Here is a 27,350-nt window from a genome sequence, read left to right on the forward strand (position 1 = left end):
ATTTATTTGTTAATGTCTTCAACACCAGCAGTTTACATACATTTCCTCAGTATTTAGTAGCTTTGTCTTTGAGTTGCACGATTTGGGTCAAACATATTAGGTTTCCTTAAAGAAGCTTCTCACAGCCTTACAATACATCCACAGGTGAGTCTCTAATTAGCCTAAGTGTGTTAATTAACCTATTGGTTAACCTATAAGAAATTTCTTGGTTTTCCACCCATTACTCCTGAATGTAAACTTCTGATTTAGAAGACATTTATAAATAGATTTAACATATTATTTCTCTCATTATTGTAGAATTTAGCAAGCAGAAATAATTTTGGTAATTCCAACTGACATGAAACAAGAGAAGCTCAGTTAGATTGAAACTCAGATAGTGAGAAAAAAAGTTGTCTCAGTGCATGTAAACTTCTGGTTTCAATTGTTGTATTTTACTTTTAAATGATGTTCTCGTTTACACGGAGAGTAAAAAAGCTTCTCAGCAGTTACAGGCAGAGTTTGATTGTAGTGATGCCAAAAAGTTAAATGCTGACATCAGAAACCAACTTCTTGATTCAAACAAAGTAGGTTTAAATGGAAATCTTCCATGTGTCTGAATAATTATGGGCTCAGCTGCATTAGCTTGTGTTGCAAAGGAAAGAGGCTGAAGCAGACCTGTAGCCCATAATAGGAGGGTTGGCATGAGCCTGGCAGGTGAAGGTGACTCGGTCCCCTTCTAGGACAGAGCGCGGTTCGATGGACAGGGTCACTGTTGGTGGATCTGAAACGAAGAACAGAGACTCTTGGGACATGGAGTCTACAGCTGCATGGCAGTTCAGAGGATTATCTGATGCAGGATGCTTTTTCATGCATTAGTTACTAACATCCTTAAAGCCCTTCATCTGGTGGCAGATGTTACACACTCTACTTAAAGTTATGATGCTCTGGTTGCCATGGTGGCAGCATGTTGGACTAGTTAGTCCTAATTTGTTTTAATTCTGGATTTTTCATAGTTTTTTAGTTGAGGCATTACACGTTTGGATAATTGTGACCTCTGCTATTGGATGCGGTGCAGCTGGAAGAATCTTTGCTTGTACTTTTTTCCAAAGTTCAGACAGTAATTATGACATGTCACCATGGCAACAAGGAGTAGTCTTTACAACTGGGATTGGCTGATTAGATAGCATCTTAAAAGTTACAACCCCAAATCCCAGATGATTTCCAGCAATATGTCCAGGCAGAGATTTAAAGTGGAAAAGCAAAAGCCAACAAGGTGGGTTAGCAGTGATGATGTCACAGTCTTCAGTTAAAGTAGTGAAATTAGTGCCTATGACGTGTGAAGATGTGAGAAAATTCAAGAAGTATGGATACTTTTGGATTTATTTCAATTGGCTGCCTGGTGGTGACAGCAGCAGGACTTACGGTGCACATTAAGGGTGACGGTTGTGCTCTTGCCAGAGGGAGCGGCCTGGTTGGTGGCCACACAGCTGTAGTTCCTCCCAGTGTCAGTATCAATGGGGTGGATGGGAAGGTAGCTCCGCGTGGTCACCCTCTTCCTGTCTGAAAGCACCTCCTAGAGAGCAGACACCCAGTGAAAACACCTAGAGAATGCTTGACCACATTCCTGAGTCCAACTGAGCACTCACACCAGACCTGTTTAATTCACTTTAATCAAACTTTAGTTCATTTATCTAGAAGGTCTGCCTTGTTTGGGGAGTTGTGAATGCACAAACGAATTCGGATACACTCTGGTGAGCCTACAAACCTCGGACCGAGTTTGGTTGAAATGAACCCTGGTGTGGTTCGAATGTGTGTTGTCAAACAAACCGGAGACCGCTCCAAAAACAGGAAATGCACTACAACGCGGGGCATTCTGGGTAAATACCAGAATGCAAAGTATTCCAAGTACACCTCGCTGCAGCAAACAGAAAGGGGCGGGGACGGACCACTGTCAGCCTCATACCTTATTTAGAAATGGGACCATTGCAATCCGGAAGTGAAGGGGGCGATATTTCCTGTATTATCCGCGGTCTCCCGTTTTTATTTTTTTTTTAAATCTGTGATATATCTTAACCTTTAGGAAGGAGTTTCACTCTCAGGATGTATTTGAACTTCAATCTTTTATTTACTTAAGCGCAGCTCACAGTTTTTAACAAATTCTGTAGTTTTCGGTGTACTTCTAAATCTGCTTCTTAGTCGCATCTTTTCGGGGTTTACTGCTGCCTCTTGTGGCGTGGGGGTGGTAAGACAACTAATCTAATGACATTACCAAATCAGAATACCAAAGTCTTTATTATTTATTATAAACTTTGGCATTACTGGAAGTGGCTGGGGAGAGGGAAGTCTGGGTCTCCCTTCTGAAGCTGCTGCCCCCGCGACCCGACTCCGGATAAGCGGCAGAAAATGGATGGATGGATTACTGGAACAGTAAAAGATAAATTCCCTAACAAAAGAACATACCTTTCCATATTCTTAAGGAAGTAGAGCTAATTAAATGACATAAACAAGACCTGAAAGTGATTCCAGTTTCACTTGATGGCCAACCTGTTGAAACTGTGGCAAATTTTAAATTCCTTGTGTTATTCCTGGACAGTCAGCTCAACTTTGCTGAAAACACTGACTATATATTTAAGAACTGTTCTCAGAGACTCTACCTTTTAAGAAGACCTTGGGGTTACCCAACTTGAGGTTGTGTTAAAATGTTAAAACTTAACATTCTAACTAGAGTTTTAACTTAACTCAAGTTAAAACAATATTTTAACTCAAGTTTTAACTTTTCATCTCCTCAGCTGATTTGGTCACATGAGCTGCAGATTAACAGACAATCTTTTAAGAATACTTTGAATGGCAGGTATAACAACAGGTAAATAGTGGTGAAACCAAAAACAWCTCTGTCTCAACTGTTTGCTGAAAGAACATGAAAGACRGCAAGAAATATTCTAGCAGAGAGCATCCATCCTCATTATTTATCAGTTTGACCCTCTGAGCTCATGAAGGTGTTAAAGTGATCCTTTAGGAACTAAGAACATCTATTAGAAGTTATTTATTGACAGTGCAATAATTATTCTTAACCAAACTAAATAACATTTACCTATAGCGTGCTGTGGTAAATGTGTAAGTGTTTTGCTCTATTCACAAATTGTAGACTCTATATATAAGACTCTACTATAAATGGTATCTCAGTATAACACACATGGCACCGTGAAAACAAAAATGTGATTTTTTTTTGCTTGTATCTGTTTAACAACCTGGGTTGTTATTCCTAATTTGTTTGTTATTGACTTTTGCTGAATTAAATTTCTATATATATCGTATATATTGCAAATGGTATTTTTTATTATAGTAATCATGTTGTTTTTCATGTCTCTTTATTTCTTTTCTTCCTCCTATAATTGATGGAGATATATAGATATTATTCATAATGTTTAAAAGCATTGTAATTTAATGTCATTTAATTAGCTCTACATCCTTAAGAAAGTGAAAAAATATGGTGTTTTATGAGATAATTTATCTTTTACGGTGCCAGTAATGCTGAAATTAATAGTAAATAAAGACGTTGTGGTATTCTGATTTAGTAACGTGATTATGTTAGTTGTTTTACCACCGCCAGGCTACTAGAGGCAGTAGTAGGCCCGAAAAGATGCGACTAAGGAGCAGATTTAGAAGTACACCGAAAGTTACAGAATTTGTTAAAAAATGTGAGCTGCGCTTAAGTAAATAAAAGATTGAAGTTCAAATACATTCTGAGAGTGAAAATACTTCCTAAAGGTGAAGATATATCACATATTTCAAAAGAAAATAAAAACGGGAGGCCGCGGATAAGTGCAATGGTCCCATTTCCAAATAAGGTATGAGGCTGACAGTGGTCCGTCCCCGCCCCTTTCTTTTTGCTGCAGCGAGGACCTTCTCAAGTATTCTGGAAACCAAAATATACATGTGAGTGTCGTTCTACCAGGAGGACTGTCCTGATTTCTCTTTTGCCACAAAAACAAAAGAGACAAAAGAGAAATCCTACAAAATGTAAAATCTGACCCCACTCCATGACAAGCAAGTTGCGCTCATGTCTTGTTCAGAGGGTTTTGTGTTGTTTCTTTCAGTGGTTTTTGGTGCAGCACTGCCGCAGGCGAGGAAGGGAACAGGTTACTCAAAGAGTTTGGTTTGTTTGACATAGTGCAGAGTGAAAGAGAGCACACAACTATCAGGTGGGAGAACACCTTTAATGTCCCAAGTTGGCACTACATTATGAACCCCTAAAGCAAATGGCAAAAAAAAAACCACAAAGAAGGCACTGAGCACACCTTCCTTCTTCACAAAACATAGACAAAAATGCGGTGGAGATTTTAGTGGTTGTAGGATTTCTCTTGTCCATGGTAAAAGGTCAAAAGGCATTTCTCCCACTAGCACTGGACTCCTGCTTTTGTTTCGGCTGTTTTTACCCAGAATAGTTGGCTTCCTGCTTTTGGAGTTATCTCCAATACGCTTACTATTCATGTATGCATTCAAACCATGCCAGAGTTCACTTCACCCAAACCGAGATCTAGGGTTTCAGGTGGACCAGAGTGTACATCGGTTTGATTGTGTATACACACCTCCCCAAACGAACCAGACTTTCCAGGCAAACGAACTACAGATCAACTAAAGTGGACTAAACAGGGCTGATGTGAATGCACCCTTAAAGAGCGTGGTGAAACTTACAGTGGTACTGACAGCGCCCTCTATCGGCAGCCCATCTTTCATCCACTCAACCATCGAAGGCGGTTTAGCTCCGCGAGACACGCATGTCAGGTTGTAGGACTCCCCCGCGTTCAGCAGCACCTCCGGTCCTCCGTCGATTACTGGGTCATCTGGAGGGACTGGAACGGAGGGAAAGACGTTAGAAACACAAACCATGTGTGGAGCGTTGTCTCCAGAAGACGCCAGAAGCGGAGACGCACTCAGGACGGTGAGTTTGGCCCTTCTGGACCTCAGAGCAGCATCGGGGGCCTGGCACTCGTACAGGGCGTCGTCGGACAGGTCAGCCGACAGGATCTCCAAGTTGTACTGACCCAGCTCCTGGACCCGTAGCACACGGTACCGGGGCCAAGCTGTAGCACACACAAACACACAGGCACCAAGATTTTAACGGGAGACAACTTGTAGGAAGAAAACACAGAGGTTAACGTTATATCCAGCCACTTTTTTAAACTTTCATGTGATGCGTCGCTAGCCCGTGTGTTCACATCTACTTCTCTGAGTTCAAAATGTCCCATGCCAAGTTCAATAGGAGAGGGACATTTCTAAATTACCGCTTAAAACAATGTGACTTCCTCCAAATAAAAACTTTGAAAACTAAGAATCTTCAAATGTAGGTTTGAGGCAATAAAATATTTTCCTAAGCATGTTTTGAAAACGTGCATTCAGTGGCAGTTTCTGATATGGGCGATATTTATATTTCAAACTTACAGAGTTAGGCATTTCGAGAATTTTTTTAATTTGTGTAAATTGATTGACAGAGCTAATCTTTATTTTTTTCTGCTGTACAATTTTCTATCAAACGATGTTTCAATGTTTTCTGAACAGGTTGTTGTTGAAAGTGATAATTTGTTCTCAAGAAACTTACTTTGATTAAATAAAGGGTAAATAAATGTAAAAAAAGTTTAATGGCCGCTGATAAAAGTCAGTCTTTTGTAGCCTCAGCCTAAAAGCCACCAGAGTTTCACTCAGACAGAAACCTACACAGATCTTCCCTTCCCCCAACCCAGCTCCAGCTGTGCAGCCGGTGTGCATTCTCACCATTAGGTGGCGTCCCTGCACTCCTCTAGCATCACACGAGTAGAAAGGGTTGGGGGGGTTGAATGCATGATGACAGGAGCGTTTTAGAGGACCTAAATCGACTTTATTCCATGGTGCAGTATGTGTTAGTTTGCATCGCCGTACGAAGCGCACTGTTGCAGTTTTGCCCGCCTGACCTCCCTTCTCCTCAACTCTGGCCACCTTTCTCCTGCACACATTTGCATGCAGGGTGTCGCATGTGTAGGAGCGTGTGGAAAGGACAGAGGGCATGTGTTCGTTCACATGTTTCCGCAAAGCTCTGCCTCGAAGCTTTCAGCCGTTACAGTAATGACGCGACGAAGTGATAGAAAACAGAGAAAAGGAGGGGTAAGGAGGAGGAGGGCAGGAATTAGGAGCGAGGCTGATGAGTGACGGGACGGACGAGTTAAAAGAAGAATCAGAGAGGGCTCAGCGCAACAAAGGCAGATGAGTGAAGGAGAGCAGCGGGGACAGGGAGGAACAGGGGATCTGAGAGGAGGAGGTCACACAGGAATAGCCTGACAGTTAGAGGAGAAAGTCCCAAATAGTCGCCTTGCGGTGTTTCACTGCGCTGAGGTGATGTGGAGAAGGAAAAACTGCAGCGGACATGGAGACAACACCAACAAACACACAGCAACCGCATATCACTAACAGTGGGATAATCAGTTACACATCTGGCCACATGTTTTGATCTGTAACTGCGCAACTCCTCCATCCCCCTCCTCTTTCAGTTGGAACCAGTGTTGTAACTCAGATGAATCACTCTGCTGGAGTTTGGTCCAAGTCCTACAAAAATCAAAGTGGAAAATCACTGGAGAGAGAGAAACAGCTGTGGTGTTCCATGAGTTAGTCGACGTATGCCGCCCTGAACGCATACCGGACGTTAGCCGGTTATTAGCTAGCTCCCCCTCGGTGGGCAACGGCAGCGGAGGCGGCCTGCTTTGACAGAGACGATGACAGCGTGATGCTGCTCAGCCGAACTGACGGACTGAGAACGGTGCCGGAGGCAGTGGAGAAAATTCCCACCCAACGTTTACACTGAGGCTGGGTAAATTTAGCATCCAGCTAAGGATGTGCACATTTTGGAACAATAGAATGTGACAGGGGGTATCATCTGCTGTGGGAAATACAAAAAGAAGTGTCACACTATCCTAACCTAAAGTTAATGTGGCCTCTCTTATATATGGCAGTGCTACCTATGCTTCACATGTTTAACACTAGTAACAACATAATGTTGAAGATGCTACATCTCAACATTATCAGTTGAAGATAAAACATCTCAGATCCTTAACGCTCCATCGGCTTCATTGTTTTGAAATGGAATAGATACTATTTCCTTTCTTTACTGTATAAAAGGTGTAGTACATCTTTGAGTCACTGCTATAACTGCCTTCAACGCCAATAGTAGCACTTTGGGATGTGTCTCTACTATCTTTGAACAGAATAACTGAAAGTTTTGTCATTCTTCTTTGCAAAATAATTGATCCACAGTCAGATTGGATGGAGAACCTTTTGCCAAATTGTCATTTATACCCTGATTCCATTGAGTGATAAGACAATGTACCAATGCGGTTAGGGACACTATTTTCTGTTTCAATTGTACCATTCACCATTCTAGGGCCCTCTTCAGTTGCAAGTACATACCAAAACAATGGTTCAGTTAGGGTACAGCTAACATCGTCCATTGATTAGGGGACGGAAAATATTGCTGCTTGTGTCGAACACAAAACTTGCTAGACTGTTTAGGCTGAACTCTGCACAGTGGCTAAGAAGGTAGAAGTTTATCCTGTAACCAGTGGGTTCCTCTTCCGAACTCCTGCTTTGTTAGTCTCAGTCATTGTGTTCTTGGGCTAGACATTTCACCTCTCCTTGCCTACTGGTGGAGGTCAGACAACCTGGTGGCAAAGAGTTTTCTGTGCTATACCGCTTATGAGGTCGTAAGAATGTACCAAAGCACGGATGTGTATGGTGGGTGTCTGCTTTGAGTTCACCTAAAATTCGAGCAGACCTTTGAGGAGTGAAATATGCCTAAGTATGTGAGGACCTTTAGTTGCAGCAAGAGACTCAAATGATTCAGTCTGAATTGCCTCCTGGCCATTTTCTTCAACATTTCCTGTGTGCCCCATGTGACTTGTAGCAAACTACAATCAGGAGAATGTATGCCATTATTTCAATATCGGCTTTTTCTTGCTGCACTTTCTTAAAGACCAAATTATGGAGCATATGCCTAATTATTGTTCTGTTAATAGATTATTTCACCTGAGCTTCATGTCTCTGCAGCTTCTACAGCGTTACAGTGGCCATCTGGTCTGTTTCTTTGATCAAAGATCTACTGGATGACCAAGTTTAAGTAGACACCCATGCTTTGGTCGGCTTGCAGCTGTGTCATATTTTTTCCATTTTTAAAAGATGAGCTAACCTACAAAAGGAAACCTCTGAAGACTTCACAGGACACCTGGATTTACAATCATTTATTAGTAAGATGACGTCTGACAGTATTTGTTCCCACTGCATTTTACTCTGGAGTACCAGAGTAAAGGAGGGTAGTAGATTTTCATCTGTAAATAAATCCATGACTAGGCATTGTGATTGGAGGACACACTGACAGGCCTTGAAGACTAGGATTGTAAAAGAGCCCAAAGTAAAAAGATTTCAGCTGTACCACTTAATGAGCTAACCAAAGTCGAAAACTGCCCTTTGTAACTGAAGGTATTATATTTTAAACATTAGTGATCTTGTATTTGTACAAAATTAGATTTCAGTTTCATATTTGAAAATTGAACCGAGGAGTAATCTGATGATCTCTCATAATAAAGAATTTAGGGAAACAGCAGTTAATTAAAGTTAGCTCACTATCTCTTGCATTTCTTTAGTTTTGGCAGGGAACCGTTTCACAAAACGCAGCTAGTTTTCCCTTCTTTGAGATTTCAAGGTATACAGAGTAAGTAAAAGAGTGAAGTTACATCTCTGAAATCTGACTTTAAGTACTTGGAAAAATTCTTCTGGGTGACATTCCTGCACCGGAAAAACGAATATTTAAGTGTTGGGGAATGCTAGTCAGATAAAACAAGAAACCACAGTGTTGGAAAATGTATTCCATACTGGGATTTTTTTTTTCACAAAGCAATTCATCAGTTGTAGAAAAGACTTGCTCTTTCGTTTTGGAATTAGAAGCAGAAGTTGAATTTGTAAATTTTTTTCCCTCTTTTTCTCCTACTAATACCTTCGTGGTTGGGGGTTTTCACAGTGGACTTGAGTTGGTGTAAATCAACTTCTTAGCATGAGTCTTTAAGCTAATAGCTTAGCTAGGTAAGTTGTTGACATTAATGTAGCATGTTGTTGAAAGGCACTCTTTCAGGAAAGGGTAACTATGAGTGAGTTAGTTGTGATGCACAGGACAACAGTGATCCAGAAACAAGTTCTGGCGTGTGCTGGTTTCTTTGTTCTTTTTAACCTTAGGTTCAGAATCTGTCTGAAAGTGATACGAAAACTAGCTTAACTGTACTTCAGTTCTAAACTTGACACGGTGAGCAACCAAACTATCTTGCTGCGATTTCTGTTTTCTAAAGCCATATCTGCTTCTTTACTGGAGACAATTGTACAATAAAGTAATGAAAGTAACTTTATTGTACAATAAAGTTACCACGCAGGTGTTATTTAACCGAACACCTGCGTGATTTAACGCAGGTGTTACGTTAAACCACTGACTGTTTGAGGGAGATTAAATCCTGGATAACCAGCCATTTTTTACAACTTAATAATAACAAAGCTAATATTTTTCTGTTTGCCCTTGCCACACTTATAATCTTGAAAATGGATGGATAATATGTTGTCTGTAACTAGTGTAGAACACAGTAGTCTGTCTTCTCACTGGTAAGCGAAAGCGTCACTACATATCACTCATACTGACTAGAAGGTTGATTTTAAAATGTTATTGGTTTTTAAATCACCCCAATACCTCAGTTCAATGGCTGAATTTTTATAATCCCGTCAGGACACTAAGGCCAAGTTACCGGGTAACTTTTGGGGCAGAGGCTCCTAGACTCTGGAGCAACCTGCCAATGCCTATTAGGTGTTAGGTGTTTCCGCAAAAAACCTTTGTGGATACACTTAAAATAATCTTTGTATGGACGGGGCCTAAAAAAAATCCTAGTTCTGTTAGACTACTGGTTTAAAATGTCTGCCAAGATACTGGGAGATCTTTGTATTTACTTAAGTTTTTCTTGTCTTTGAAAAACTTGGGACCCACTGAAACCCCTCTCTGACAAAGACTTTTAGAGCTCTTTGTCATAGAGCTAAAAGTCCCACTGATAGGTGAATGTCCAATGTTCCCTTAACATTGGGGATGCACTCGCGAGTGCATTCCCACTCGCCTCCTTCCCTTTCTCCATCTATAATGCCGCCTATGAATGTCCTTCTGCTGGCACTGATTTCCCTCCGAACTCTCCATTCCTACAGTACCGTTTTTCTTTCTATTTCTTCTGACAGTGCAGCACATTAATATTCTGAAGATAAAGGGGATGTGTGAGGATATGCAGTGAACATGGTGGCAAGTTTAGTAACTTTCATTTTCAGCAAAATATTGGCAGAAGAAAAATGTTTAGTCCTCTTTGTGCGTGATGTGAGTTTAACCCTTGTATGTCGAAATGGGGTCCAACCGACCCCACACACGTAAAACTTGTATCATTTGCCTCAGTCCTCGCACGCACAAGGGTTAAAAGAGAGTTCTTTACTTGATGCAACCTCAGCAGATTCAGTTAAAAGAAATCAGAAGTAGTTTGAAAACAGAAATTGTCTTTGTGTCATGAAGGCAAGACCTAAGGACCAAGTGTGATGTCTCACCCCGAAGGTCCTCTCCGATGCCCAGAGCCAGACCATCTTTGGTCCACTGAACAATGCCAGAGTAGTTGAAGACAACACAGGACAGGATCACCCTCTGGCCCCGCACCACCGACTGGTCTGCCGGCTCCTGAGAGAATCTCGCGGTCCTCACTGCTGGTTGGAAGGAAAATGTGGAAAGAATGAAAAGTTAGAGACTTTACAGACGACCACCCCAGCGTTATTATTGGATGTGTCTGCTAACGGACGATTATTTCATTCAAATCTGCATTCCCCCAATAGCAATGAATTGACATCATTACCACATTTGATCACTCTGTGGCTTGTGGCCACAAACCAAGCACCATGGTAACAAACCAAGACAAAAGACAAAGGTATGAAGGGAAAGAAAATCAGAAAAGAGTTGAAGAAGAAGTAGTATGAAGTTGAGTTGAAGGCTTTTCAAGTTCACTGAGAGATCAAACAATGATCTTCCGCCATCGGGGTGGCTCCCGACTTCTCGCTCCCGACTTTTATGCCCCCCCCCCTGCCCCTAGTCAAAACTCGCCGGCCCTCCCTCTTTTGTCTCTCCCCTCTTCATTCCTCTCGATGAGTCATCTCCCTGGCTTCCACTCCACCAACACGAACTACAGTGGTTGTCATTGTCTTCTGGACCCTCTGCCTTCCAGTCTATAGACCGCAAACCACAGCAGATGGCCCAGTGCCGCCATTGCTCCCAACGACCACCTAATACGAGCACAAAGCAAGAAAAAGCCCAGCCTCCGACATCCTTGCTACCGTTCCATGCTGTGTGATGACAAGGCGTAATTAGCTGTCCCTTAAAGGAAGGGCACACGTAAAACATTCAGGCGTTGGGGGGTGGGGGTTTCTGTACATTTTCCTTCCTTCCACTTTGCCGTTCATTTCTCCCCCTCTGCCGCTTGTTATTTTTAAGAAACTCGGAGAGTAGATGATTAACCCACTGCTGCATTGCCTCCCTTCCCCTCCTTCCTCTGCATTTCTCCTTCTCTTCCCTCTCCATGATGTTGTGTGTCCTTTACCCAAATTGCTTTGCCTCACTCGCTGCTTCTACAGGCTATAAGCATGCATCCCCACTCGCCTCCTTCCCTTTCTCCATCTATATGAATGTCCTTCTGCTGGCACTGATTTCCCTCCGAACTCTCCATTCCTACAGTACCGTTTTTCTTTCTATATACATATATAATGGCGTATATGCCCTTTTACCCATAATGCTTTCTATTTCTGTGGTCCTCCTCCTTGCTGGTTGGAAGGGGGTTAGAGGCGGACTGTCACAACTCATTTATCACATTAAATATCACCCCTCTAGCACTTTCTCCCTCCCTCCCTCATTCACCCATCTCTCTCTTCTCACTTTTTCCCTTCTCTCCCTTTTTTTTCTCCACATCTTACCATTTACATTTCTCACTTATCCACTTTACTTTTTTGTCACTTCTGGTTCCCTCTCACTCTATGTCTCTCATGCCCTCACAAGTCTCTCTCAGAGCCCTAAAGCACTTCGCCGAAGGTTCCCATTGCGGTCTTTTTTTAACAACTGCCATATGCCTGTGTACTGTATACCTCCCCATGTCCCTATCTTTTACGTTTACTCACTTTTTTTTACCCCTTCAAACTCCCCAGCCCCTCCACATCATGTCATATTTAACACAATTTGTAGAGGTAGACTAAGCCTGATGAAACAAAAGAAAGCAGTCATGCAAAAAGATTTCAGGAGCAATCCTTACAATGGCTTCTGACAGTGCAGCACATTAATATTCTGAAGATAAAGGGGATGTGTGAGGATATGCGGTGAAAAAGGAATCAGATGCAGATGGAGCCTGGCAGCGTGCATACCTAGAATAACTCAGTACTCGCCCCCAACCCCTCTCCCAAAAGAAAAAAAAAAACAAACAAAAAAAACACAAGCCTGTGTTTGTTCCCTGAGGAATGCCCAATTTAACTGGATTAACTAATGAATTCAAAAACAAAAGCATATGACTATCAGACAGAGATTTAAAAAGAAACTTCGACTGCAAACATTTTATCTCGTTACACATCCGTTTAAAGTCCCCAAAATTGACACTTGGGTGCAATATTTGTCATTTTTAGTGACACGCACCCACACACGCATGCACGCACGCACGCACACACACACACACATCCCACAGTGATATGTGTGTATGCTATATATATATATATATAAAAATTCCATTGTTGAGATTCCTACTTTTGCCGTTCAAGCTACTTTTCCCATCTTGCCTCTGGGTTGGTTTTATTTTTAGCGTAGCTTTTGTTGTTTTTGTTTGACTGTATGGATTGATAGTTGTATAGCAAACCAGAGGTGAGGAATTGTAAAACACTTTCTCCAGTGTACATGTGAGTAGCAAAACTTCATATTTAGCATAACAGTCACAAGGACGCACAGCAGCTAGAGCTAGCTGGTTCATAAGAAACAGGGTGAGGCGACCAAATGGCTCATCAAACTTGATGGTACCCATTCAGTTTGTAGCAAATGAAGGAATTCATCATGGTTAATGTATGCAATTGCTACGTTCGACTATGTGTTCAAGAAGTTCACATGGTTCATAAAATACGCTTGACTAAGAGGTAGCCTTAAACGCTAGCTGCTAACTACGCTACCTGCTTCATTACACTGTGAAAACAGAGATTGGCCCTAATGTCAAATAAATAACTGATACAAATGGTAGTAGCTATAAAAAGGCCTACAAATTAAAGTAATTAAACATTCCTAAATGACAAAATGAACGAATTTCAGATATTTGGGCATGCTAAAGCTAACAATACCTCATGGAGAAGAAGCAGAGAGACGGGACTGCTGACTGCCAGCTTCTCAGTTCTTATGAACAGTTCTAAGAAAAACAATTGCCTTCTATACCAGTTAGTCAACATTTAAGTACTAAGATATTTTGTCAAAGGATTAATCTCAAAACCATGTCTGCTCAGGTAAGATATTTGTTTCATTTGACATATGAACTGAAAATGTAATTGTGAACCTCAGCTTCTGCTTTTTGTGGGTTTTTGATGATTTTAGATATACAGTTTTGGTCCCAGTAAACTTGGCTTACTCTGTTGTTGTACACCAGTCATACAGTTTCTATTTTATAAGTAAAAGTTGATTTCTAGGACATAAAAGATATTGCCTACAGCAGACTGCTGTTTATAATGGCTATGTTGATCTAATTTTACCACAATGTTCTGGCAAGTGAGGCATACATCTAAGCCTTAATACCAATATGTTAACTTTGTGTACCTTTCTTGCAGACTGTATCGCTAAGCTATAATATTCTTTTAAAAAACTTCCATGAATAACAGTGTCCTCATGTTTTAGACTACAAATAATAGGTTAATTGTCCCACCCCAAATTAATTACATTTTCTTATACATTTTAGAAGCATTTTAAAATGTCCCTTATTTTAATGCTTACATATTTTTTATGCATTCTCTTTGGACTGTCCCTTTATTTCATGATAAATCTGCCTAGAGTAGCTATTTACCTACATAAAAAGCTTAAAAAGTCTTTTCTCAGATGTCTAGTGTACAGGGGCTTTAGCTGGGTTTAAACTACCTTGCAACCTCTACCGCAGCCTAAGGGCAAGCAAATCCTTTCCTCCACTGTCTCGGATGTGCTAGCTGGAGGTATTCCCTCAACTGCCTCCATAAACCGTAACAACATAATCCAGACCGAGCGCTTCTGAGCAGAGGCTACACAATCTGCAAAGGAAAACACCCATGCAAAGGCTTGACGACTGAAAACATTGACTCATTTGAACATCTGCTCTTCGCCTTCTGATTTCCATATTACCCAGTTAACACTTGTCAACATGGGTGCATGTGCCTGTGTGTTTAAGGAAGGAAAAATATGCACACAGTCAGTGTGAGTAGTCGGAGGGAGAGTGCATGCAAAGGAGCTTGTATTCTTTCATTAAGTGGGTTATGCTGCAGCGACAAATTTAGAGTGCCCTGATTTCCTTGAGTTGCTCGTCCCCGTGATGCCACCGGGGGACTCTGATCACCCTGTCCACAAAAAGATGGCCACAAAGGGCCGAGACTACAACCACATGCACATGCACACACACGTACAAACACCAAAACGGCAGTAGGGACGGCTTAACGTTCACCACGCCGGCTAACCATTTCCTGTCAACACGCACACAAACACGACCGCGCCGATCCCGAAGCATGCAATCAACACGCGCAGGCGGTTTTCCTGAGTAAAACACCAAGACAGCGGAGAGCACGCCCGGCTCTGCAGGGAACGCGTCTCAGTTTCGTCGAGGATTAAGTACAACCCGAGTCAAAAGTTTTGAAAGGGATTAGGATTAATCTGGGAGTGAGGACCCTGAGAGACAAACCTCTGATTGTGGAAGCGGGCGCAAATGCCAAAGGCGAGTGACTCACTAAAAGCTCTGTAGCCACAGTGTGAACAGACACAGCAGTTCAGGCCTCCAGCAACTCGCACACTGTGTGATGATGTGTTAATGGCAAAATAATGAAGCTTTAATTTGTTTAGATATATTGCGGGTAAATGCGAAATGTGGTTTTCTAATGACTACTTCTTTTATAACTCAGGAACTCATTTAAATTATGAAGTACTCCTAAAGACATCCACACGTCCTGCCCCGATCTAAACAAACCCAACTAAGTCACCGACGTCTACCAGCCTGGAAATTGTTACAAAGAAAGGTTTGGGGTGTCCAGCAAACCTCAATGAGAGCCGTCATCCACAAAGGGAGAAAACATGGAGTAGTCTTCATCTCGGAGATTCACAGGCGTACTCAGAGTAATATCTAAACCACTGCAGGCCTCACTTGCATCATTAGGTTAGTGTTCATGACTCAATACTAAGATAGAGACAGGCAACAATGGCCTGGAGAGTTCAACGGCCGCAACCAATTAAAGGAGCAGTATTATGAAAAATTGACTTTTTGATTTTTATCTCATGTTATAATGTTATTCCCTCATCAAAAACAGACCTGGAGTGTTGGCATGACACTTTCACACATATTTTAGAAATCATTTAATCTCCATGGCAACCATTGAGCTGTTCAAAGCATCTGGGTGGGCCTACCTCCGCCTTCAAGGACAGGTCTCCACTGAACTGCAATTTCTAAGCTTACGCCTCTCAGTGCAGCCTTCCCCCACAATTCCCCACTTTGCTCCTTCAGACTAGTTAGAAGCAATTAGCAAACACCTGTGCGTCTGCTGAGCTAATTATAGGAGCTACTTCTTAGTCCAACACTGATAAAAACGTTAGAGGGTTAATAGAGGAGCTATGTTGTGATGACTTCCTGAAGGCGGAGTTTAAGAAAGAGCAGAGGCCCAATATCAAGCCATTATATTAGGAAGTCAAATTTTTTCTAAGTCGCCTTTGATATATGGAGTAGCATTTTTATATCAACGATAGGCAATGAGTTACTTGATTATGCAATAACATTGCACTATGTTCCTGGAAAACACAATTCTGTCTCTTTAAAAAACACAAGAATCCATTTCACATGGTAAATCGGCTGCAATTTCCTTAGTATTGGCAGATTGTTGCTGTTTTTATTTTTTCTTGCTGTTTTTATTTTTTCTTTTATTATGTAAAGCACCTTGAAATGCCTTACTGCTGAAATGTGCTATATAAATAACATTTGATTGATTGATCTTGGAGCGGTCCACCACTCCACTCAGCTTATGTGTTTAGCAGTCACAATAACGTATCAGCGCATTTAATCGATCATAACACGCTTTTTTGTTACTGGAAACCATATTCAAACATCTATCAAAGCTACATTTATAAACAATTGTATTATTTAAGTATGTTTTTAATACATAGTTCAGCATATTTAAATATGCTTAGTGGTTATAACAATAGAATAGGAATGGAATATTCTGATACTGATGTATGATGAACATATTACAAAGCACACAGCCGTTCATAATTTATTTAATAATTTATTTAGTAAGATCAATATATAACTACAAACACAAATAAATAATGATTAATACTGAATAATATATATTGGATACATGTTTATATATATGTATGGATGTATTTACATCCATACATATATAGATATATATCTATATTTTCCAGCCGACGAGTTCTAGCTTCAGAGTGATTCCGCACCTGAGATTGAATCCAAAATCCAATCCGAGATTCATCCGTGCTGCAGTGAATCCGTCTCTTTATAGATTCTCCCTCTTCTTCCTCACATCGTGTTTTTATAAAACATTCAAAACAAAAACGGAAGATTTGGGATGTATCTTACTTTTGACAGAGTGAGAGAATTACATATAAATAATAGTCTTTACCACCTGTGTAAACTTTGCTGGTGCATGTTATAATACGTAATATAAGTTTTATAATGTATGTTACATTGTTTCATTTCTAATGTTGGCTCTTGTGTAAGATAATCTAAGTTAATGTTAGAGAATAATAAATTTTTTTAGATTTACAAAATCTCAGTTAGCCTTCATAGTGGGGCTGAACCCCGTATTACACCAAGCACTGTAGCTAATATTAGCTGGTATCTCGCCGGTGGGCATAAATACAGTAAAGTAATATTCCAGTCACAGAATATACACAATAATATGTCCATCTTACTTGTGAAATGTTGTCTGTGGAGCCCTCACATCAATAGTCCATCGATCCGAACAACAATATCCCTCAGTGCTGAGGCATCTTCTGCTGTTTTGATTGAGCAAAGTAGGAGGGTATACCGCTCCAAGATGGCCGCCGTATTTCCTGCTCCGGAGCAGCCAATGCGGGGTCTACTCTTATATTAGGAAGTGAGACAGAGACTGCGGCGGCAGCGTGTCGGTTGGTCTGTGTTACCCAGAATGCAGTTGGGCACAATATCACAACACCAACACCATGAGTGAAACAATGACTAGGGCAGCCTACTATATCAAGTACTCGGGGGACCACTTGGATGTGTAATAATAGAGTACGGCACAAATTGGCAACCCAAACTGAAGAGTGTAATCTATGCGCCTTAAATATAAAATAGTTTTAAAATAGGCCATTCATTGAAGGTGCGCCTTGTAGTGCGGAAAATACAGTACCCTAATTTTATGCATCACAAAATAAGTTGAAAATCCAGAAGGACAATACTAATCCATCCGTCAGTTTACCTTTAATTAAAGCCAGGTAAAAAATGTTACTGAAATAAAACAAAAACAACATCTTAAAAGCAATTTCTACCTGCGCAAAGGTCAGCGTTTTGTATTTACTCCTGTGCAAAACCAGAGGACATCTGTATAGGGGTTCAAACACTTTTCCAGGCTGTAGTATGTGTGTGTGTGCAGATGTTTGAAGCTATTTTCAGCCGCGCGTCTCTCTCTGCCTTATTATCACCTTTTTCACCTCATCCTGCAATATGGGACATTGTGATACCGCAGTTCACACTTCAGCTTTCTGTCATTGAATCACATCCTAAATAATAAAATGCTGTTTGTGTGACTCGTTATGCATCCATCTAATTATCTTTGTGTCTGGTCCCCCTCCCCGTATCCTCCTGTACCCGCCTTCCCCTCCCCTCGCTCCTCTCCAGCCAATCCCCGGGCCCGGCCGGATCGCCGACTTACGTCACCATAGCAACAGCTGACGTGTAAAGTAACTGCCCGAAAAAAAGAAAAAAAGTTTTCTGTCCAAGCGTGTCTGTGAGCACACCCGCGACGTGCATCTGTGTGTCTGATGAAACCCTCCCCCGTGTTTGGTACATCCATTTTTTGGACAGAAAAAAAATGAAAAAAAAAGAAGAAAGAAAATCAATGACCTCATCGTCCCTCCACCTATTCAATTAATACTCTGAGCCAGCGCTCATGTCTCAGAGTTCCTCCCTCCCTGCTCTTTTTCAGACTAATACTCAATCTGCTTCGAATAAATGCACAGCCTATGGCCATGGCGGAGAGACTGGCTGAGGCGGCGATGAGGGGACACAAAGAGGCGGGGAAGGTGTGCGATGGACGATGACATCATTGTTTCAGGACAAAGTTGCAGCTACAGGAATCACGTGGCGCCGTCTCTCCTCTGCACAGGTTTGGCTGTGGGTGACATGCGGGTGCTGCAGCTGTCGGCCGGAGCGCAGAGACAATGCTTTAGGGAGAGGAGGACGGGGATTTCTAAAGTTTGGGTTTGGAAAAAAAAAAAACAACAAACAAAAAAATGTAAAGTAGTCATTTAGAGTTCTGGCAAAAGTATTCACATCTACAGATGCTTATCTCTCAGTGTCTAGCGATTCGATTTGACTCCAAAACGATTTTCGATTCAGAAACAATTTTTCTATTCAAACGGTCTAGATGTTCTGTTTAAATTGTTTAAAGACAAACAGAAAATTTCTTTGAAAGATTTTTATAAGGTTTCATACTGTATCAAAACCCATCAGTTTATATTAAAACAAAAGTAGGTTAATGCATAACATTTTGTAACTTAAATTACTAGCATTAGTTTAGCTTAGCTGCCTGGCTCTTTCGTAAGTAAAAAAAAAAAATCAAAGAATCATTCAAAATCCATACGGAGGCCAAGTGGACTCGTGATGTGAAAAAGCAATAAACTGGAGCGACAAAGACGTATAACTTAAAAACGTGTTTTAAAATCCATTTTTGAGAATTTGGAATTAATGCAGAACTCCCAGGTCTAGGAATTTTTTCTGCACTGTTTCACATTGTCACATTACTGCTGGGATGCGCCGATAAGAAAATTTGAGCCAATAACAGCCGATATTTACCAATGGGGTGGAAATTAAAATCGGTTATTAATAGGGCTCCAAGTAATGAATATTTTAGTAACTGATTATTCTATTGAATATTTTGATGATTAATTGGATAAAAACATGGGCTCTTTCTGCAGATTTTTCATTTAACCACTTAGGCCATGTAATAAAATATTAGAAATAACATAAAATGATGAAAATAAACAAATAATTCAATTCCCTTTTCACGTAAGAAAATAAATATTTTATTTCCTAAAATGCAATAAAACTGATCATTTGTAGCAAAGGATGCATCTCTAGCTAAAAATGACTCAGTGTGAAAAGCTCAGCCATGTAGAGCTGATCTCTTGACTGTAACTAACCAATTCAGGGTTTCCCCCAGAAATCTTGCTAAGCCCGGTGGTCAGGGCGCTGAGGTGGTCCACTGGCGGTCCACCGTATTTTTGTATTAAAAGATGTTAAGTAGACAAGAGTGAACTGCTATATAAACCCACAACTAGTCTTATAAACAACTAATCAAAAATACAATTAAAATAAATATCAATTATGTCCACTTCTGTTAAATCCAAATTAAGGCTCCCCCTCCATCAGGCCCTCCAGAGCTTCAGGGGCCCCATAAATGCAAATATTTTAACATAGACCACAGATATATAAATGTAGCATTTGTTTATTGAGATTATCATTCCTGCTAAATTTGACATAATGGTTTCAGCATATATAAATTAAAAGACTTTAAATTATTTAACATTTATATGTAAGATTTTAAGGAGCTGGCAAGTTTACTTTGTAGAAGCTCAAAGAACAATATTCATAGTCAGATTGGTTTGTTACCGCAGCTACAATCTGATGCTGTGAGTTTAATCTTTGAGTTTCAGCACCTTCTGTTCACAAATATAAATTAGTAAACTGCAGTTATAATTTATTGCTTTTTAGGTTTGCCAGTTAAACTACTCCCCCTGTCCTAGATTTCATTAAATCTAACACAGAAGCTATTAGAGGTGCTGATGTTTTTAGCAACAAAAGGGGGCCCCTAAGTCATATTCTGCTCCAGACCTCATACACCCTTGGACCGGCCCTGCATGATGTGGTAATCCGCTGCACTGCGCAGAGATGCGCAACAAATGGGAGATTTAATTCAATGCTGCTAATGTGGCTTTAGTAGCTCTTTCATTTAGTGTCTGTTGAGTTTTTAACAAGGGGACACAGAAACTATTTTGGTTGGTCGAGTTTCTGGATAAGTTTTTCAGATGTCCGGTTGCCGCGCGCATTAACTCTGCCTGACTAAGTGGGAAAAACATTTGACACGGTTTGGTGCTTAGTGTAACCGGAACAATAATACTAGTAATAATAATAAAATAATATAAAATGAGCGTGATGCGTGACTGCGAGGAGAGCGCGAAAGCTCCTCACCGGGATAAACCTGCACGATAAGTGATTAGCACTGGATCGTTAACCACTAACGCACCGGCTAACCGGGAACGCAGGGAAGACAGAGCCAAACGCTGGGCAGCGTGTTGAGATGTAAACGCCGCAAATTGTTTTGTTCACAAATCATTCTCACCGCTCCTCCATCCACCTCTGAAAGCGCGACAAGTTATTCCTGCTGCGGTTCACAAAGAGCTGCGCAACCAGAGCTAACGCGGTGGGTTTAAACTCTTACCTTAATCGATAACTCCTCATAACTAATCATAATTCCTCACAGGGGGTTGATGTAAATATCCATAGCGGTCAGCCTGTGTCCAGTTCGAGTGAAAGGAGGAGGGTGGGAACTTTGGTTTATAATCATATAAAATCTGAGCATTTACTTTACTGTCAACATCAGTGTCTGTTAATGTCCCAGCAGCTGACCAGATGATTTACCACCCAAAGATATAGATATAGACATAAGGGGAGTGTCTGCTCATAGGCCTGTCACGATAAACGATAAATCAATTAATCAGACGATAAATTGAACCTATCGACCTAATTTTAATTATCGTCTCTTCCGGCCTTTTTTCTTTCTGTTGATGACACTGAATGAAAAAAGAATCAGCTCCGGTGCTCTCCACTGACCCTCCCTTCCTCATTTCCTTAGTCTAATGTCCAACGCCCATTACAAGAGTTGTCGGCCGACTGTCGGCCCATTTTCAAACCCTGAGAGACACATTAGCCGACAGAAATCCTAGGTATAACGGTTCGATCGGGTTCGTCGTGCCATGTGGTGTCCAGCCACATGGGCACAAAATAATGGCTACAAGTCCAGTTAACTAATTTTAAAATCAGGCATACTGGGTTTATCAACTGAGGTAGCAATTTGGCTCCAACTCCTCCCCTTGTCATTTCTATATTCTTTGCACAAAATGTTGAATAAACATTAATGATACCACAAATCATCTCCGATGTCTGCTGGACTTCGGGTTGCGCCGTTTTAGCTGTTTGGGATTCCCCTCTGTAATTTCCCCTCAGAAAGCGCGGAGGAGAATCCGCGCTTTCTGATTGGCTACCTGTCACATTCAACGGGCAGCGTTAAGCTCGCAGACGGGGAAACCCCTTGATTAAGATCGGAGCGGCCACGACAATCTACCACACACTGCAGGATGATTGATTAGATTGGCCAAAGATCTAAGATTGTCATAAGGGGAAATAGTCGGATGTGCCAGTTTTCTCTATTTAAATCTAGTGATTACTGAAGGGCAATTTAGTATACAGACTTCATAATCTGCACTCTTTTGGTTGAATGCAGTATTTATTTCCACATTGACTTTATGTTGTTTAGTTTTTATTCAAGTACGTTTTTTGTTAATGGAGACTTGTTTTGTTAATTTAGTTTATCAGTTCCAGTGTTGTGTGTTCTTTTGAAAATAAAGTGCATCTATCAGGAAATTGCATGTATTATTAGTCATTTCCATTAAATCAGTGTCAAAAGGTCTTGAAACAATATTATCGTTTATTGCAATAATTTTTTAGACAATTAATCATCCAGCAAAATTTGTTATCGTGACAGGCCTATCTGCTCATCTTCCTATCCAGCTGTGGGAACTACCACCTGTGCCTGTCTCCCCTCAACAACCTGTCTCCCCTCAACAACATGGCGGCCTGACAGGATGGTCATAACAACCCGTCACCATGATAACGCGGCTATAGGGACAGGCAGTGAGCAAAGGGAGGTGACCCGCTGAGCATCAGCTGAACACAAAGGTGTCTCCCGGAGGTTGGGGGGCCAAGCAGGGGGTGACACTGGGGCAAAGAGGAGACTCAAAGACTCCTTCCTTTGTTTGGCTGCTCACTCCCTTCCTCTGTCATCTTACCTTACAACCCTCCCCCAAACTTGCAGTTAGGAACCTCTCTTTCTTCTTCTCCTTTGTGGCCCCTCGTTCCCCATTCCCCACTATTTGCTTGGCTAACATCTTACGCTACATTCCTACTCCTTCTTGCCCATCTTTCTCAATCTCTGCCTCCTTCCTTCGTTACTTTCCCACCTCCGAGGTATTGGGCTTATTTAGGACGGAGTGCAACAGAAATAATTGCGACCATTTCAGTGCCCTCGCTAAAGAGTGCATACGCTGCTGTGGAGTTTTCTATGAATACGTGAGTGTGCCGCCCCTCCATTTTCTGGGGCGCCTCTCATGTGAGCATTTCACATCTGAAGAGCTTTATTTGTGTGGAACCTCTGTTATAGACATTGTTACCATGGCTACAGCCCGGTGAGGACCGCTGACATAATGATAGACACGGTGGCTATGGCAACCCCCAGGAACAGCAGTGGGTAATATGATAATTCACAAATGAGGCATCCGACACATTACAGCTGCATGAATATGCTGGATCTGCGGAAAGTCAGTCCGCCAATTGGTCGGCGGTAATCTACAATCCTCAGAGCGATTGACAAAGAATACGCTCCTGTAACCAAGGGTGACCACATCTAACAATAGCTGTCCTCTGGATAAGCCTGAACAAGAGGATACAATACCTATCCTGCTGCCTCTCTGCAGCAGGGCACCATGTAGCTCACAGCACATGAGTCGCTACCGAATTCAACTGGAACAATCGATATCATAATGAATCTATAATTCCCAGCAGCCGCTCCCCATTGATTGTGGCAGGCAACCCCATTCCAAAAGTCCAACCTTCTCCCTGTCCCCCCCCACCCCACCCCCTTCCATCGCCACCACAAACACCTACAGAGAGCACGTGAGCGACCACATCATGAGTTGATTCAGCTTTCACATGCCCCCTCCATCCACAACAAGGCCCGCGGTGCGGAGCAGTGACAGAACGAAGCGGGGCTGTTTTACAAGCAGCGTCCCCCTCCATAAATTACCTCCGTCCAAGGTCTGCTTTAATTCAATCCAGTGCAATCTAATTTTATTGGTATGCGCTGTAGCTTCTCGCAATGTCATCCGTCACAGAAAACCCATCCCATAAAAGTTTGGGGGCCTTGACCTCCTGAAGCAGCGGAACGACCATGCGAAGCCTCTTGGAAATGTCACCAGCTCTCCTGTTGTTGCGAGATAGTACGTTCTGAATAATGATAGACATCTGAAGGAATCTGGGATGAGCTCTGTGGCCAGTAAGTCCGGTACTGACTGGAAGATGGTACTACATAAATACTTCTTCACATCACCTGAAGACAACACGTTGTAATACAGAAATAATGCCTGCTTTTGTATGGCTGTAAGATTAGTCCCCAGAGGCAAAAAAAAAGTCAATATTAGGGATGCGCCGTTCAGTAATGGAAATGTTCCAATTTTCCCCTGGTGACTGGTACGGTAAATACTGTAAAATCCATTTGGTGTCTTGTTTATGTGCAGCATAACCTCAAAAATAAAAACTCATGCTATTTTCAGTTTGAAAAAAACAAAAACAAAACCCAAAGCTTTTGTGTACCTTGTTCTGGGTTTTCAAAACATCTGAGAGATGTTAGGAACTTATCCTCTGGTGGATAAATACAGATGAACTTCTTTTCTCCTCTCTTCAATTCCTGAATACTATCTCTATCAAGGATCTTGCCAAACATCTTCCTTTTATTTTATGAGCAAAGTTTATTCCTTTTAATTCTTTGAATGAGTAAATAAGAAAAATATGAATAAGCCCAAAACCAGAATTGTCCTGCCAGACCTAAACATAAAATCAAAAATGAATATGTGGTGGTGCATTTCTAGTCCACATGGGTCCTTTAAAAAAGCCCTCCCCCAGCCGTTGCTGAAAACTGCTGGTCTGAAATAATACTTCTTATTTCAGGCTTCTTCACTTTACCTCGCCCTACAAAAAAGTCAGATTTTGTAAATCAGATTGAGAAATACAAGGAAAAAAATGGTGCAAAAAGTAGGCTAGTAGCGAACGGCTCCAATTTCCTTCATTTTCAGAAATCGTCAGGAACGATATATGAGAAACTGATCATATTTGATGCCAACTTAGTGACTTTTGCGTTTTCTGTTACAAGAGTTAATTTCATCAAATAAAACCGTCACGGCACCCCTTTTAATATTCAAATGCTAGACTAAATCTTAACAAAAAATTAAAGGACAATAAGTTTTATGAAAATGAAACAATGATTAATGTTAATCGGCAAGTGTAAAAAGGAGATTTTCCTTTTATGTTGCTAAGGGCTTAAATAGACATCCTTGCATAATTTCATGCTTTTGTCAATTAAGACTTAAACAAATTTAGGCAACTAAACCTAAATTGATGACAGACAGTAAGTTATATTTATTCAAGAGACTGCGACAAAGAATTAAAAGGGGATTTCAAAATGAACAATGTTAGCTGTTGCATTATTTTATCAATTATTTACTTTAAGCCTGGGGTTTAAAGTACCTGACCCACTTGAGGTGCTGGGTCAAACTCATAATCCAATCCTTTTGTGCCCATTGAACATGGGCTGGATCAGTTCATATTTCACCCAGAATAAGTGGTTAGCAAAATAACCATTTGTTTTCTCATCCAACAGTCTTTTGGAGTGTAAGAGCCTGAGTCAAGTCTTTCATGTAGTTCTTGGAGCTACACTAATTGCAGTTTTCGGGCTGATCGCATTTTACCAATCTTTAACTAGCCTTACCTGCCAATTCCAATTTTGGCCGATGCTGATTTTTTTCTCTGAAATGTTAAATATAGTAAGAAGTATAGTATAGTAAATATAGTCACAGTGGAGTGACAATTTTTTTTCTGCAAATGTGCAGACATCACCTGGTGGGCAGGTCTGCAGAGTAACAGAGTGGTTGATTTTGCCGAGGTAAACAAAATCAGTAGATAAGATCGGCTTCACATGTAAGTATCGGCCGATCAGCCAAATCCCAAAATTACGGAAATAGTTATTAAGTTATTGGTACACCAGTAGTAGTAGCGAAAAACACAGACAGTGTTGATGTGGAAACTAAAGCCATTCATCCCTTCTATTACGGCAATGCTGTTTTTAAAATACAGTTGGCAAGCTATGACAATGTGTAAATCTTTGTATGTATGAAAATCAAAGGTACAGTAAGTACAGTGGACCCCTGCCTATTAACTGTCTGGACTCCAGAGGGTAATCAGTTCGATCGCAAATTATAAGCAGAACTTTGTGCAATTAGAAAGTGAAATAGAGTAAGCTTCAATTGCAGTTTGAATCTGAAATTGATTAAATTGAATTAATGCTTTTAAAAACTGATTCCAACTTAATGTAATTTGAAATCCAATGAACAGGTTGAAAAAACCTTAAACTGAATTTGATATTTCTTTCATTTGGGCCCTCCAGAAAAGTGACAGAGTGTGGTAGTTGGCATTTGTTGGCATTTGAACTGGGGGGTGAACCAATTGCAGTTTTCTGGCTGATCACAGATCTTTAAAAAGTCTGATCTACTTATTCAGATCTTTTTTTTAAGTTGCTAAATGTAGCAGCAAAGTTGGCAAGCTGGTAACAGTGTGGTGACATTTGTTAAGATCAGTTTTACAGGCAAGTATTGAACCGATCTCCCAAAATGAAATAAATCAGGACTGATTTATCGGCTAGCTGATTTATCAGGGCACCCCTAGCTTGAACTACTAAAATAGGCAGTTATAAGCGTTTTTAGATGGGGTCTCCCACAAATTTTAGCTATTTTACTGTAAATGATGTAAACAACATATTTGTAGGCGGCTGGTGACTGTCTATAAATAACAAACTGAAATAATGAAAATATGGTATTTTTTGGCTGCTTTAGTTAAAAATAATGGGTAGTTGATCATGTTAAGAGTATTTGTGTAAATATTGTGATATTGTGGTCTTTTAACTACTGGTTATTTCACTGTGAAAATCCCATAAAGGTTGATGCAGAGTCAATTGCTGCTGCTGAATAGGAGCCAGTCGGCCCACAGTCAGGTTCTGAAGTCTTCAATAAGACTGAATTCCCAATGTTTGGTGGCCTTGCGGCACTTTTTCCATCAACTCGAGATGACTTGCAAAAATGGAAATTAGACCAAGTCTGATCTGCATCTCCGACCGTGAGCACACGGCATTGAAGTAAGCTCTGCCTCGAGGTTACGGCATTAAATTGACAGCTGCAAACCTTGAGCGGGGCCACGCATCTGCGCCGCATTGTTTTAATGACCGGACTTCAAAGACATTGACAACTTTTTGCTGCTACGGGATGGCTTGGTCATTAGATGGCAACAGTTTTCCGCCAGCGGGCACGAGGTGGAAGACAGTGAGCGCGGCGGTGCTCCGGTCGGACGCTGACCCTGATGTTGTTACAGTTAAAGAAGAGGGGTGGGGAAGACGGATGGAGCGAGTCTGATCTGCCTCAGAGGCCCCTGTCCCTGCTGAGGAGTACTAACTGTGAGAGTGACATCAGCGTCGGCAACATTCCTGGAGGAGGAGGGGAAGGAGGAAGAGTACATCTCAGAAAGTTTCCAAATTACGGGACGAACACCCACCCGCCCAAACGAAGAAACACACACGCTCCGTGTTAGCCAGCACATTTCATTTAGAGTGTGTTTGGCAGTACATGGGCTCCTCTTGCTCATCATGTGCTCCCAGTATTAATTCATGTGCTTCTCCTCCTGTCCCCTCCCCCAACCTATTCCCCCCAC

At 41.3% G+C, this 27,350-nt stretch overlaps 1 protein-coding gene across 3 annotated transcripts in view; it reads right to left on the reverse strand.

Annotated features, from left to right (window-relative positions):
* kirrel1a (kirre like nephrin family adhesion molecule 1a) overlaps positions 1-27,350 on the reverse strand; it is a 46,010-nt gene that overhangs the window by 13,388 nt on the left and 5,272 nt on the right. For 2 of the 3 annotated variants that reach the window (XM_008435033.2, XM_008435032.2), the window contains exons 2-6: positions 10,612-10,764; positions 4,914-5,063; positions 4,675-4,832; positions 1,402-1,552; positions 655-760 (exon numbers count right to left, since the gene is read on the reverse strand). In XM_008435033.2, the coding sequence (XP_008433255.1) occupies positions 655-760; positions 1,402-1,552; positions 4,675-4,832; positions 4,914-5,063; positions 10,612-10,764 (718 nt within the window). The remainder of the gene's footprint in view (positions 1-654; positions 761-1,401; positions 1,553-4,674; positions 4,833-4,913; positions 5,064-10,611; positions 10,765-27,350) is intronic. The other variant, XM_017310556.1, reaches the window with a different exon arrangement.

The sequence above is a fragment of the Poecilia reticulata genome, linkage group LG18, assembly GCF_000633615.1.
Source record: "Poecilia reticulata strain Guanapo linkage group LG18, Guppy_female_1.0+MT, whole genome shotgun sequence".
NCBI classification, from domain to species: Eukaryota; Metazoa; Chordata; class Actinopteri; order Cyprinodontiformes; family Poeciliidae; genus Poecilia; species Poecilia reticulata.